Source organism: Microcebus murinus, chromosome 20 (assembly GCF_040939455.1).
Source record: "Microcebus murinus isolate Inina chromosome 20, M.murinus_Inina_mat1.0, whole genome shotgun sequence".
NCBI lineage: Eukaryota > Metazoa > Chordata > Mammalia > Primates > Cheirogaleidae > Microcebus > Microcebus murinus.
The window spans coordinates 32,376,388-32,391,341 of record NC_134123.1 but is presented as its reverse complement, the minus strand read 5'-3'; the positions used below and the strand labels follow the sequence as shown (position 1 = coordinate 32,391,341).

Here is a 14,954-nt window from a genome sequence, read left to right as displayed (position 1 = left end):
TGCCTGGAAGTGCGCGGTAGACGTGGGCCTGCGACACCCCCGGGCCCCCACGGTCTCCTCCCTCTCCCTCAGTGCTCGGCCCTGTGCTTGGCACGCAGCAGGCCCGCGAGAGAGACTCATGCAACGGGTGACCCAGGGACTCTGTGCGCCCGGAGCCCCCGCTTTGAAACCCAGCGGAATGGGCGTAGGCGTGCTGGGTATAGAGAAAGTTGTCCCCATTCTACAGCTGGAACAACCGAGGCTCAGAGCACGAAGACTCTTACCTGACGTTACGCAGCTGAAAAGGAAGCCAGCTGGGCTCGGGCCCTGGCCGGCCCGTCTCTGGAACCTGTGCCCCTTTCGGGATGCCAGGTCGCCGCAGCAAGTGCGGGTGTGGGAGGCGCAGGAGGTGCCAGAACTCGAGAGAAAAGGGCGCAGACTGTGCCCGCCTAGCTGGGGGGGCAGGCCGGCTGGCAGCCGTGAGGGCAGGGACGAGGGCGTCTCGGGGCCCAGTGTCCTGGATGAGGCAGCCCAGGTCCCTCGGGGACAGAGAGTCAGGGGGAAGGCGGGAGGAGCGGGAACCTCGGGGCGTGTGCGCGGGGAGCAAGACGGACAGAGGAGGCAGCGCCGGCGCTCTGCTCTGAGAGCCTAGCGGCGCTGGGTCCTGCGTGTGGCGGGAAGGGGCATTTCAGGAAGGGCGGAATTGCAAATGGCTGGGAACGCCATGCAGCGGAGAGTTCATGCTCACCGAGCAGATGCCGTGGGTTGGATTTGGCAATGAGGAGGCCCCCCGGGGGCCTCTGAGGGCGGTCTCATTGGGGGGGGGGGTCCAAACCCAGCACCTGTCCCCAGGGGCCAAGTCCTTCTCTCTCATTTCCTTTCCATTTATTTCGTCATCACAACCACTTTAAGCATTGGACCCGTTTTGCAGATGAGCAAACTGAGGCCTTTAGACATTCAGGAATCCGGTCTAGGTCACAGAGCTGGTGCTCAGTGAGGGCACGTTTCTAGTGGATCCTGGGACTCGAACTCTGACCCCGGACGCTGCGGAGCAGGTCAAGCGTGAGGCAGCAGGTGCCGAGCGCTGCCCCGCAGAGGAGGAGCTCAGGGCCCCTGTCTCCCGGCACCTGTATATGAGTGACGTCCTGGTCCAGTGTCCCCCAGGGGGTGGCCCAGTCTCCCTCTCTCCTTTGCCTGAGCTGGACCCTCCACCTCCGTCCGCAGAGGTGGACCATCGGCCTCAGTGGAACCGAGTGGCACAGTGGGGGGCGACGGGAAGCCCAGGTTCCAACCTTCTCGGCAGTTTGGCCGTGTTAGCACACACAGACACGCACACGCGTGTATGTGCGTGCACACACACATGCAGGCGCGGTAAAATGCATGCATGACGATGTTTGGCTGTGCCCTTCTGTTGGCGTGCCTGAGCTTTCCTGCACACGACAGCGGTGTCAGCAGGAGGTGGCCCCGGGCTCTGATCAGGAGAGGGACGGGGATGCCCCCAGCCGAGCCGGGGTGAAGGGCCGGCGCTGCCGCCTGCGCCGCCCAGGCTGAGGTCGGAGGGGCTGGAACCCCTTTCGGGTGAGCGAGGGGGGAGGCCGCGGTCGCACGAACAGGTTTCCGCCTGGGACTCAGCTGACGCTTCATCCCCAGCGGCAAACGTTTGTAAGCACAACGGGACTCGAGGATTTCCGAAAACCGCGCCGTCAGCAGTCTTGTTGACCAAGCTATTGTCAGATAAGCGCCCAGCCGTCCCTCTTCACCCCTCCCATGGTAATTTAAATGACATCAGCCTGTGGCTCTGGAAGGTTCCCAGTGCCCTTGGGGGTGGGGGTGGGTGGCTGACCTGTTGCGCGTCCCTCTCGCGCCAGGCCCGGGCTGGTGCCCGGGACTCAGGGTTTAGCTGGGAGGGTGCTTGTTCTTCTGCAAGCACCGGATGGCCCTAGAGGGAGGCGGGGCTGCGCAGGTTAGGACTGGGAAGGTCTGGAAGACGGGGAACGGACTTGGAGAGTGGGAGGCGTGCAGAGGACGGCCGGGTGGAGACAGGCAGCAGCCAGCAGAGAGGGCGGACCTTGGAAAGGCACCGTGTTTCCCAGAGAAGCTGGCCGGGGCCACGGGCGTGGGCGACATCGGGAAAAGAGGGGGGAGGGAGGCCCGGCCCGGGGCTGAACAGGGGGTCAGGGCCTCCGAAAACTGCCTCGGCCCCTAGCGGAGCCGGTCGCTTTCCCACGTGGAGGCTTTGGCCAGAGACAGGCGGCTGGATCCGCACGCGGTCGGGAAACGCAGAGTGGTTGCCGTGGAAACAGGCTGAGTGGCGGTGGCAGCTGGGCCCGGCGGCGGGGCCCTCCTCCCGCTCAGGCAGAGGCTGCGGTTCAGTGAAACACTTGGGTGCTGGAGCCCGACAGCGCCGGGGACGTCCCCGGGCAGGACAGCGCTGGCGTCCCCGCCACGCCGGGCCGGCGAGAGAAGGGCCGGCGACCGGGCGCGTCCCGGCCTGTGGGCGCGGTTCTGCAGGTGCACCGCCGCATTTCCCACGCGCCAGGACGGCTCGGCCGCTCTGCCCTGTGGCAGTGGCTTCAGGGGCAAGGACAAGATCCTGTCCTTGTGCCTGTTGGGCCGGGCGGGTTTGCAGCTTTCACGTTTCCTCTTCTTGGGCCATTGATGATGATGGGGGTGAAGTCGCCCCAGTTTGGAAGCGGATGTCCCAAATGTCACCAGCGGATGAGTGGGTGGGCCACACGGGGGCTGTCCGGTGGCTGTCGAAAGGCGGGAAGTGCCGATAGGTGCGCGACGGGGACCGACCTTGAAAACCGGACGCCCGGTGACAGAACCCGGTCACGGAGGCCACGGGCTGAGGACCGCAGGTCTGCGAGGCGTCCAGAACGGCACATGCACGGCCACCGAGAGCGGATTAGCGGTTGCCAGGGGCTGGGCAGGAGGGTGGAGGATGGGCAGTGACTGCCGATGGGCACACGGGTTCCCTTAGGGGTGACGGGAATGTTCTGGAATTAGATGGGGGTGATGGTTGCACAGCACGGGAGTGTGTACTTACAACCACCGAATCGTACACGTTAAAATGGTTATTAGCAGGGTGCATTCTATGACTTTTATCTCAATAAAGGGGAAAAGCGGGAAGGAGAGAAAGAATCACCCCGTTTTCCGGATGAGGCAGCCGAGGCCCAGGCGTGGGGATGAAGGCAGAGGCCTGGCAGGGCCAGGCGGGGCTCTTGCCCGCGTGGACTCCTGTCCTTCTCACGTGCAGCCGGTCACCAGGCCCTTGCAGTGCCTCCGAGACCATCTGTTCCTCTGTCCCCACTGCCTTGTCACCCACTGACCCCCAGGCTCAGGTCCCTCCCCCCCCCCCAGAAAAACCCCCAGATTGCCATGGCCGGGCGGGGGCAGCTCCCCAAGGGCGGGGGGCTGGGTGCGCACGCCCAAGACAGCTGGCCCTTGGCCTGGTATCGGGAGCCCTTGGCCACCTCCCGTGACCCCTGAGCCTTGGTCTCACCCGCCAGGCGGGGACTTGGGTGTCGACAGTGGTGACAGTGACATCCCTGCCTCCCCTCCCCCGCAGTGTCGTTATGGAGACCACAGGCGAGTTTGGAGAACTGAAAAGCGCTGTGCCAACGCGAGGGGCGATTATGGTGTTTCCTTTGAGAAGGAAACGCCGTGCAGCGTCCCACCCGGCTGGCAGAGTTTGAATCACACTCACGTCCTTGTTCTGGTGAGAACTGTGTTCCCCACTCCCGGGACAGACCGGTCCCCCGTGGGCAGAGCAGCTTGGTGCTCGCTGACGGGGTGCTGCCGGTGGCTGCCCGGGCTTTGGGACGAGAACCGGGACGTGAACTTCATCTGCTCGAGGCCTGGGTCTCCTTCAGACAGGCGACGTGTGGCCTTGGTGGTAGCGCCTCTGCTTTGTGCGGTTCGGCTCGGAGGCACTTAGATGCTAGGAAGAAAGGCACCGTGATGTTTCATTATTTGTTTTAAACTCAAAGTGGGGTTCTTTGCCCAGGGTCAGCATCGCCGGGGAGCTTCTTAGAGGGGACAACCCCGGGGCTCCCCCAGACCTGCTGCATCGGGATCTGCATTTGGGAAGATGCCCTGTGGTTTCTGTCCCTGCCACTTTTTTTTTTTTTGAGACAGAGTCTCACTCTGTTGCCCAGGCTAGAGTGAGTACCGTGGCGTCAGCCTCGCTCACAGCAACCTCAGACTCCTGGGCTCAAGCGATCCTCCTGCCTCAGCCTCCCGAGTAGCTGGGACTACAGGCACGCGCCACCATGCCCGGCTGATTTTTTCTATATATATTAGTTGGCCAATTAATTTCTTTCTATTTATAGTAGAGATGGGGTCTTGCTCTTGCTCAGGCTGGTTTCGAACTCCTGAGCTCAAATGATCCGCCCGCCCCGGCCTCCCAGAGAGCTAGGATTACAGGCGTGAGCCACCACGCCCGGCCAACCTCTTACATTTAAGCAGCAAACGTATCACTGGGTGGCCTCGTCGGGTGCCCGAGAAGCCCTAAAGCCAGCAGCTAAGAGCCCTGTAAGAACACAGGAGTTTGGCCAGGAGCGGTGGCTCACGCCTGTAATCCTAGCACTCTGGGAGGCCGAGGCGGGCAGATCGATCAAGGTCAGGAGTTTGAAACCAGCCTGAGCAAGAGCAAAACCCCTATCTCTACTAAAAAAAAAATGCCAGAAAGAAATTAATTGACCAACTAAAAACATATATAGAAAAAATTAGCCGGGCGTGGTGGCGCATGCCTGTAGTCCCAGCTACTCGGGAGGCTGAGGCAGGAGGATCGCTCAAGGTCAGGAGTTCGAGACCAGCCTGAGCAAGAGCGAGACCCCGTCTCTACTATAAATAGAAAGAAATTAATTGGCCAACTAAAAATATGTAGAAAAAAAAATTAGCCGGGCATGGCAGCGCATGCCTGTAGTCCCAGCTACTCGGGAGGCTGAGGGAGGAGGATCGCTTGAGCCCAGGAGTTTGAGGTTGCTGTGAGCTAGGCTGACGCCACGGCACTCTAGCCCGGCGACAGAGTGAGACTCTGTCTCAAAAAATTAAATAGATAAAGGAGGGTGCGCTGGCCGAGGCCAACGCACGAAGGCTCCTTTCCCGCCGTCTGCTCTGGTGCTCTGCCTTGGCCCCCGCCGTGCGGCCCCAGGGCCACGCGTGGCTCAGAGCCTGGCCTCCAGGACGTGGTTTGGGGAGTTGTGACCGAGCGCCGCGCTCTCCCTTTGCCGTTGGCCGCAGATGACGTCCGGCTGTTCGCCTTCGTGCGCTTCACCACCGGGGACGCCATGAGCAAGCGGTCCAAGTTCGCCCTCATCACGTGGATCGGCGAGAACGTCAGCGGGCTGCAGCGCGCCAAGACGGGGACGGACAAGACCCTGGTGAAGGAGGTCGTGCAGGTAAGCCCCCCGTGTTCCCGCGGGGCCCGGGAGGCCCCTCCGCGCAAAGCCTTGCCCTGCGGCAGGGGCAGAGGGGCTGGGTCTGAGTCCTGGGTCTGGGGCTCAGCTGTGACTTTCAACAAGCCCTGCTGGGTCTCCGGGCCCTGGAGCCACGGGTGACGCGGTCAGGTGGTTTCGGGGCGCCGCTGGGAGGAGGTGGCCGAGCTCGTGACCCCGGCCATCGCGGTGGGTGGGGCAGGTCGCCCGCAGAGAGGGGGGGCTGGCTCCCTCCCGTGGTGGCCATGGGGACCCCGAGGGGGATGCACTGTGTCCTACCTCAGTGGTGCCTTCACATCCTGGCCGTTGAAGGAAATGGACACTTTCAACGTTGGAAACTTTTTTTTTTTTTTTTTTGAGACAGAGTCTCGCTCTGTCGCCCAGGCTAGAGTGCCGTGGCGTCAGCCTAGCTCACAGCAACCTCCAACTCCTGGGCTCAAGCGATCCTCCTCCCTCAGCCTCCCGAGTAGCTGGGACTACAGGCATGCGCTGCCATGCCCGGCTAATTTTTTTTTCTACATATTTTTAGTTGGCCAATTAATTTCTTTCTATTTATAGTAGAGACGGGGTCTCGCTCTTGCTCAGGCTGGTCTCGAACTCCTGACCTTGAGCGATCCTCCCGCCTCGGCCTCCCAGAGTGCTAGGATGACAGGTGTGAGCCATCGCGCCCGGCCTCAACATTGGAAACTTTTAAGGCAGTCAGTTCGGGGTTAGGGTGTGGGGTCATATTGAAAAGAGGAAATCTGAATTCCGAAAAGCCAACCTAGAGGGAGGGGTAGGCGAGAGAGAGAGAGAGAGAGAGAGCTCTTTCCCCACCAAACCCCGAGAAGCCAGGACTGCTCTCTCTTTGGGTGCCTTTAAACCGCTGTTTATTTCCAGACACCCGTGTGGCAGGTCCCTGCCGCAGCCTGTCTGTATGGGGGGCGCGGGCCCCAGCGCCACCCCCGCCCCACCTGCATCGTTTTACAGATACGAAACAGTGTGACTGGCTCACAATAAAGTGAATGTTTAAAAATGTTTAAAAGCAGGCTAACGGTGGGCGTGGGTCATAGCTAAAGGACGCGGGGTTTCCTTCTGAGGCGATGAAAATGCCCTAAAATTGTCACGGCCGTTGCACATATGTGTGAGTATGCCAAAAACCCACTGAATTGCAAAAAACAACCAAACAAAAGGCTGTATATCAATACAGTGTGATGATCTGGATTGGAGCCGTGAACAGAAAGCCTGGTGAGATGTGAATGAATCCCAGAGTTTAGTAAATGGTAACACCAACGCCCGTGTTGGCTGTTTCACCGTGATGTGTGTGCCGCAGTGGCGTGACGTGGCCAGCTGGGGAGACTGTGCGTGTGCGCGTGCATGCGTGTATGTGTTTGCGTGTGTGTATGTGCGCGCGTGCATGCGTGTATGTGTTTGCGTGTGTGTGCGCGTGCATGCGTGTATGTGTTTGCGTGTGTGCGCGTGCATGCGTGTATGTGTTTGCGTGTGTGTATGTGCACGTGTGCATGCGTGTATGTGTTTGCGTGTGTGTATGTGTGCACGTGCATGCGTGTATGTGTTTGCGTGTGTGTGTTGCGGGGATGGGAAACTCTCAGTACTGCCTCTTACAACTTTTTTGCACATCTAAAACCCTTCCAAGATAAAAATTTTATTTAAAAAATAGTCATAAACTCCCGTCATTTCTCTGTCACCGCCTGGTTTCTGATCTCCCCGCGCCCCTCTCGGGCGGGCCGCCCCCTGCCCGTCCGCACTGCGCAGGCGCGGCCTGACCCCGCATGTGGTCGGCAGCTGCTTTTCTTTTCTTTTTTTTTTTTAGGTTAATATAATTTCATAAATTATGTGGCTGCACTGTCTTTGCAATTAGTGTTTTCCTGGTAGCAGCGTGTCCCATTTCACAAGTGCACTGTCTCGTACCAAATGTTCCCCAGCGCGCGGCCTCTTGAGTGGCTTCCAGTGTCTGTTTTTGTGAATATTGTTCCAAGCAACATTTTAGTTCACACAGCTCCTTTCTCTCTCCCATTGAATTGTTTCTTTAGAATACATTCTCGGGAGGTATGGGGTTCTGTTCTGGCATTATTAGTCATGACAAATCAGTTTTAAAAGGGACGGGTCGTCAGATGGCTTGAGCGAGGTGGCGTCATCGTAGCTCACAGCGACCTCAGACTCCTGGGCTCTAGCGATCCTCCTGCCTCAGCCTCCCGAGTAGCTGGGACTACAGGTGCTCACCACCATGCCCGGCTCATTTTTCCACTTTTTGTAGAGATGGGGGTCTCGCTGTGTTGTTCAGGCTGGTCTCAAACTCCTGGCCCAAAGTGATCCTCCTGCCTCAGCCTCCCAAAATGTTGGGATCACAGGCGTGAGCCACTGTGCCCGGTCATCAGATTGCCTTTTGAAAGGGTTAGCACCGTGCCTGGGACTGAGCAAATGCTCAGTAAATGTCATTCATTTCACATCCTAATCAGCGTGGCTAGTGAACACCTCTGTTTGCACTCTGGCCCGGGAACCTGGCTTTGGAAAGTCACTTACTTAATGCCACAGGGCATTTTTCTCCAGGCCAGTTGGGTTTTATGGTTAACTGGCATTCAGGGCTCTTCTGTGTGGCAGCAGGATGGAAAATGGCAAAGAATGCTTGTTGCATGGCCAAAGCCCTCCTGCTGAGTCCTGCCTGCCCCTGCTCTTGGGTGTGGCAGGAGGACCCGCAGGGAGGGGCTGCTGCCAGGATGCACCACTGGGCACGGCCTTTTGAATCTTGCAGTTCCTTTTTTCTTTCCATTTAAAAATTTGATGTAGGCCGGGCGGCGCGGTGGCTCACGCCTGTAATCCTAGCACTCTGGGAGGCCGAGGCGGGCGGATTGCTCAAGGTCAGGAGTTCGCAACCAGCCTGAGCAAGAGCAAGACCCCATCTCTACTATAAATAGAAAGAAATTAATTGGCCAACTAATATATATAGAAAAAATGAGCCGGACATGGTGGCGCATGCCTGTAGTCCCAGCTACTCGGGAGGCGGAGGCAGGAGGATCGCTTGAGCCCAGGAGTTTGAGGTTGCTGTGAGCTAGGCTGATGCCATGGCACTCACTCTAGCCTGGGCAACAAAGTGAGACTCTGTTTTTTAAAAAAATAAAAATAAAAAATTGATGTAAAATTCAATAACATAAAATTTACCATTTCCAAGTGCTCACGTCACCCACTGACAGCGTTGTGCAGCCATGGCCGCTGCCTAGTTCCAGAACTTTCCCACCACCCCCAGAGGAAACCTCGGACCCACCAAGCAGTCTGCAGAGCTTCTTCCCAATCCAGAACTCTTTTCAGCCGGGGGAAGTGGGCCTGTGGCCGAGGAGATTGGGGGAAACTGATTCTCTGGTAGGAACCTCATGTAGGAGAAGTTACCACTCATTTGTTTGCAAGCTCAAATACGGTTGAGGCAAAAAATAGGGGAATTGCCTGGCCTTTGGAACTGGCAAGTGCGGGGGATTTCGGCTTCAGGTGTGGCTGGATCCAGGACTCGAGCGGTATTTTCATCTCATTCCTTCAGCTCTGTTTTCCTCTGCGTTTGGCCTCAGGCAGCCTCCGCCCCAGCAGGAGGAAAGGTGGGTGGTTCTTTGAGTGGGGATCCCAGAACAAGAGAGAGGCCTCTTCCCTCCCTGTCAATCAATCCTTAAGAGGACCCTGATTGGCCCATCCTGGGTCACATGCATACCCTGTGGGGGCAGGGGGCGGGGTTTCGGGACTGGCAGGTGCAGTGAGGTCCCAGTGGTTAATAGAAGGGGATGCTGGTGGATGAAGTGGCACGGACGTCCGCTCCGGTGGGGGAGGCGGGACACTGCCCCGAACTGCAGGTGCCGTGTCCTCTCTTGACCGTGATCATTTGCATTTTCCTCCTCTACACTTGACACGTTGACCGTCTGTCGCTGCTGCGGGCCCTCACGTTGGCACTACAGCTGCAGACGTGGCCGTTCGGGCACCAAAGGGTCCGTTATGCTGGTCTAACGGTGTCTTCCTTTGGTCACTGAGGTCACGCCGAGACTGGCATGCGTCAGCTCCCCCCTGCTCAGCCGACACTCAGACCAGATGTCCCCTAAGGGAGCTTCCGGGTGGGACACCTGGATTCCCTGTCCTGGGGCCGGGGTCACTTGTCCAGATGCCTTTTGCCACCATTTCCATGTGAAGGATGAGTGAGTGGACTTTCAATTTTAAGATTACTGTATCTTTCATGTGATTATGGAAGCTAAAAAAAAAAAAAAAAAAAAAAAAAGAAGATTACTGTATCAATCAATTTTTTTTTTTTTTTTTTTTTTTTTGAGGCAGAGTCTCACTCTGTTGCCCAGGCTAGAGTGAGTGCCGTGGCGTCAGCCTAGCTCACAGCAACCTCAAACTCCTGGGCTCAAGCGATCCTCCTGCCTCAGCCTCCCGAGTAGCTGGGACTACAGGCATGCGCCACCACGCCCGGCTCATTTTTTCTATTTTTTAGTAGAGACAGGGTCTTGCTCTTGTTCAGGCTGGTCTCGAACTCCTGAACTCAAAGGATCCACCTGCCTCGGCCTCCTAGAGTGCTAGGATTACAGGCGTGAGCCACCGCGCCCGGCCTCAATAGACCTTTTATTTTCGTTGTAGCGAATGCGATGCATGCCCGTCCTCATGCTTTGTAGGGAACGTGGAGGGTGGAAGTTGATCGCATGTTACTGATGTAGAAGTAGTAGCTGGAACTGAGAGAGGTGCCCTTTGTGCCACTGACTACCCGTCTGACCCTGGGCAAGTCCCTCTCCCTCCCTGGGCCTCAGTTTCCTCATTTGTGAAGTGGTGAATTGGATGAGTCGACGTGCTGTGTCATATGCTACTTTGGCATAGTATGAGATTTTTTTCAAAATGGTGTAATTTTTTTCTGAAGGCGGTTGCTTTTAACAAAGAACCTTGTTTTATTTGACAAAGAGGCAGTATAGTGCAATGGTCTGACCTTTGAGCCAGATGGTGTGGGTTTACATTTCAGCCTCATCACTGGCTGTGTGGCCTGGGGCACGTTGCTTACCCTCTCTGGGCCTCGGTCGCCTGACGTCTCATGTAGCATCTGACTCTTAGGGTTGTTGTGGGGATTAAATGAACAAATATAGAGAAAGTGTTGTGTTTATTTATTTATTTATTTTAGCGTATTATGGGGGTACAAGCCCATGCTCCTCCCCCCTCGAGTAAGAGCTTCAAGCGTGTCCATCCCCCAAACGTTGCACAACTTACTCGTTGTGGCTGTATATACCCATCCCCTCCCCCCCCCACCCTCCCGACACCCGATAAATGTTACTCCTATGTGTCCACTTAGGTGTTGATCCGTTAATACTAGTTTGCTGGTGAGTGCATGTGGTGCTTGTTTTTCCATTCTCGAGATATTTCACTTAGTAGAATGGGTTCCAGCTCTATCCAGGAATATACCAGAGGTGCCATATCACCATTGTTTCTTAAAGCTGAGTAGTACTCCATGGTATATATATACCACATTTTATTAATCCACTCATGAATTGATGGGCACTTGGGTAGTTTCCACAGCTTTGCAATTGTGAATTGTGCTGCTATAAACATTCGAGTGCAGGTGTCTTTTTCATAAAGTGACTTTTGATCTTTTGGGTAGATGCCCAGTAGTGGAATTGCTGGATCAAATGGTAGATCTACTCGTATCGCTTTGAGGTATCTCCATATTGCTTTCCACAGAGGTTGAACTAGTTTGCAGTCCCACCAGCAGTGTAGGAGTGTTCCTCGTGTTCCTCTTTCTCCGCATCCACACCAGCATTTGTTGTTTGGGGAATTTTTGATAAAGGCCATCCTCACTGGAGTTAAGTGATATCTCATTGTGGTTTTGATTTGCATTTCCCTGATGATTAGAGATGTTGAACATTTTTTCGTATGTTTGTTGGCCATTATTCTGTCCGCTTTTGAGAAGTTTCTGTTCATGTCCTTTGCCCATGTTTTGATAGGGTTGTTTGATTTTTTTCTTGCTGATTTTCCTGAGTTCTAAATAGATTCTAGTTACCAGCCCTTTATCAGATGTGTAGCTTGCTAGAGAGAGGGTTTAGAACAGTGTCTGGCAATGACCCTGGAAGGTAGTGGCTGTTACTTCCAGTTTTCCCTTTCAGACAACACCGTGACGCTCAGCTTGGGTGGAAAATGTTTCTCCATTGTGGGTTATTTCCTTAGGCGATGGTGGGCACCTGTGCTGCGCTACAGGGTGTGAATCTTCTTGTTGCTCCCCACTATTGCCTAATTGTCTTGCACAAGGCTTGGACGGAAGTCACAGCCGTCAGCCACACAGCAAGGTCCTGGCCTCCCCCACGCTTCAGACAACCCAGACTGCATCTGCGGCCTGCCACATAGGTGTGCCGGCACAGGGGGAAACTGAGGCCCAGAGCAGTGATAGGACCTGCCCTAAACCCACAGCCAAGAGGCAGTGGAGCCGGGGCGAGAGCCTGGAAGCGTGAACAGTCCGGAGGTTCGACTCTGGGTCTGTATTCAGAGCCAGGCTGAGAGCCCGAGCAGCGTCTGTGGCTGGGGTGGTCGGTGGGGGGACCAGATAGGTGCCGGCCAGGCCACGGGGCCACAGGGGCTGCCGGGTTCGGTGCCCTGGGTGATCGCGGCTCCCAGACCCGAGTCCCCGGAATGAGCTGAACACGCAGCACGCACGGCTGCCCCGCCACAGCTGCCGTCTGCCGCACAGAAGTGCCCGGCTGGTGCCCGGGCCGGAGCGCCGGCCCCATTGTTCTCGCGTCTCTCACGGGATTGTGGGGACAATGCGGTGGCTGCCCACGGCAACCTGCCCCGCGCCGCGGCCCGGCTCGCTTGATTTGGAGCCAGGCCCGGGCAAGGGTGCATCGTGCTTGTCTTGCAAAACGGTTTGACTCATGTGATGCTTTTATTTATATTTTTAGCATGAGTGCTCACAGAGCTAAGCATCCAGAGGGAATGTCCAGCTTCGGTGCTGGGCAAAGAGATGCACGGGGGATCCGGGGAGGTGGGAAGGACACCGTTGCGTTTCAGGAGTGGAGCAGAGCTCACAGCTCAGGAGCCCCTCTGATGCTCGTACGCCCCAGAAAGCCCCAGGAGCAGGGTCGGCTTAAATGTGGGATCCTGTCCGCCTCCCCAGTGCCACATGTACCCAGTCCTCCCCTCTGAGCACCTCTTTTGTGTGCCAGTGTGGCAAACACATCAGTAACGACAGTTCGTGTCCCTTCTATGTGCCTGACCCTTGGAAGGGCTTTCCGTGTATTATCATTCATTCTTCTTCCCGCATCAGAGCCCGAGACGCGAGGAAGTGGAATGACTCGCCCAGGGCTGGACGTTGGGGGTGTGGGGGTTTGCCTAGAAGCCGGACTGTGGTCTCAGGGCCCGACTCGGTCACCTGCCCACCCCACACATTTTCAAAGTCTTCCCGCACCAAGGAAACCATTCAGAGGCCATAAGTGGAATTTGGACGCTTTCCTTGTGTAGACACGTGTCTATGGCTATATGAATTGTATAAACTCGTGCTGCTTATGCACATTTTTTTTTTTTTTTTGAGACAGAGTCTCACTGTGTTGCCCGGGCTAGAGTGAGTGCCGTGGCGTCAGCCTAGCTCACAGCAACCTCAAACTCCTGGGCTCAAGCGATCCTCCTGCCTCAGCCTCCCGAGTAGCTGGGACTACAGGCATGCGCCACCATGCCCGGCTAATTTTTTCTATATATTTTTAGTTGGCCAGTTAATTTCTTTCCACTTTTAGTAGAGACGGGGGTCTCGCTCTTGCTCAGGCTGGTTTCGAACTCCTGACTTTGAACGATCAGCCCACCTCGGCCTCCCAGAGTGCTGGGATTACAGGCATGAGCCACTGTGCCCGGCCTCACATTTTGTTTTTAAATGTACTAGTTTTCCATCTTTCTCAATGGTGGAAACTTTTTTAAAACTGGAAACTGAGTATTGTTGCTCAGTGGTTTTTTAAAAAAAGGCTACTGTGTCAAATGGAAAAAATCCTGGGCTTTGGGGAGTGAGACTCAAGTCCGTATTCTGGCTTCATCAGCACATAGCTGTAGGACCTTGGGCAAGTAATTTTATCTCTAGAATTTCTGTGTTCTCACTTGTGAAAAAGAAAATGTAAATTTTGGTGCCTGGTAAACTCTTATTCATCCTCCAAAACCCCGATTCTTTTTTTTTTGAGACGGTCTTGCTCTGTCACCCAGGCTGGAGTGCAGTGTCATGATAAGAGCTCACTGCAGCCTCGAACTCCTGGCCTCGAGCCATCCTCCCACCTCAGCCTCCCAAAATGCTGGGATCACATGCTTGGCCGACCCTGATTCTTTACCCTACACTCCTTCCAGCCTCAATCAGAATTAATTGCTTCTGTGTCTGTTTCCACTATGGTCCAGGTTCCGGGAATCATAACTAACTGCCCAGCTAGAAAGTAATGTCCTCTAGGGCAGGCGGCTGGCCGAGCCATGGCTGCCGTATCATACGGGACTCCCAGCAGCTGGAGAGTGCTGTGTGCATGCACACAGCTGGTGCTTAAACAGCGAAGAAATGAAGCTGTCCGTGCAGGGTCTTTGTGTATCGCTAGGACAGACGCTAATGAACGCGCAGTCACTGTTCTGTGGTGTGAATTCAACTGTGGAAGCCAGTTATGCCCAGGGAGGGACTCGGGGTGGGTGACGTTTCCAAAGGCCTTGCTTTTTTGTCTCGACAGAAAGCAGAAGTGAGAGCCGGTGGGGCGGCCGGGGGACTGCACGGCTCTGGGCAATGGCATTTGCTGCTCCCTTTGCAAAGTGTGAGCTGCTGCCCCCGGTCGCCACTGCCCCGGGGGCTTTCAGCTGTTTGTTTTTACGTGGAGTGTCTACTTTGTGGCAGGTCCTGTGGTCTCAAAGCCAGAAGGGCCTTTTGTCCTGATGCATGTCACCTGGGCCGTGCCCGGGCAGCTGCTTGTGGCTCCTCTCATGTATTTTGAAAATGCAAACTCCCTGATTGAGAAATGGAAAGCTCCCCAGCAGCCTACGAATTGTGGTACCAGGTAGCACGCACGGTGGCACCAGGTAGCACACACGGTGGCACCAGGTAGCACACACGGTGGCACCAGGTAGCATGCACGGTGGCACCAGGTAGCATGAATGGTGGTACCAGGTAGCATGCATGCAGGGCCAGGCCTAGGCATCCGTGAGCCAGGTGCTGTCTCACCCCCAATACACAGATGGGGAAACTGAGGCTTGGAGAGGATGCGTCCTTGAGCCACGCTGAGTGTCGAGGCAGAAGCCAGTGGTGGGGGACCGGAGACCACTTTAAAGTCATGGGGGGGTGGTCTGGGAAGACTTTAAATAGGAGAGTGGAGGAGCCAGTTGTGCCCCTGTCACCAAAGGGGTTCAAAGCTCTTAGGGGAGAGGGGGAGCCGCACACCGGGGGTTGGGCCTAGCATGTAGGTGAGGCCCCTTTAATGCGCAGACAGTTCGCTTCTTGCCCTCCACTGAGCTCCAGGCCAGGTGCCAGCCCTTGGCCAGCGGCCTGCCTTAGCGCGGCACCTGCCCGGGTCACCTGCCTGCAGCTGG

General features: G+C 56.2%; 1 protein-coding gene across 1 annotated transcript in view; it reads left to right on the top strand.

The window, feature by feature from the left end:
• COTL1 (coactosin like F-actin binding protein 1) overlaps window positions 1-14,954 on the top strand; it is a 42,085-nt gene that overhangs the window by 18,329 nt on the left and 8,802 nt on the right. Inside the window, exon 3 of the mRNA XM_012738482.3 lies at window positions 5,227-5,384. Coding sequence (XP_012593936.1) covers window positions 5,227-5,384 — 158 coding nt within the window. The remainder of the gene's footprint in view (window positions 1-5,226; window positions 5,385-14,954) is intronic.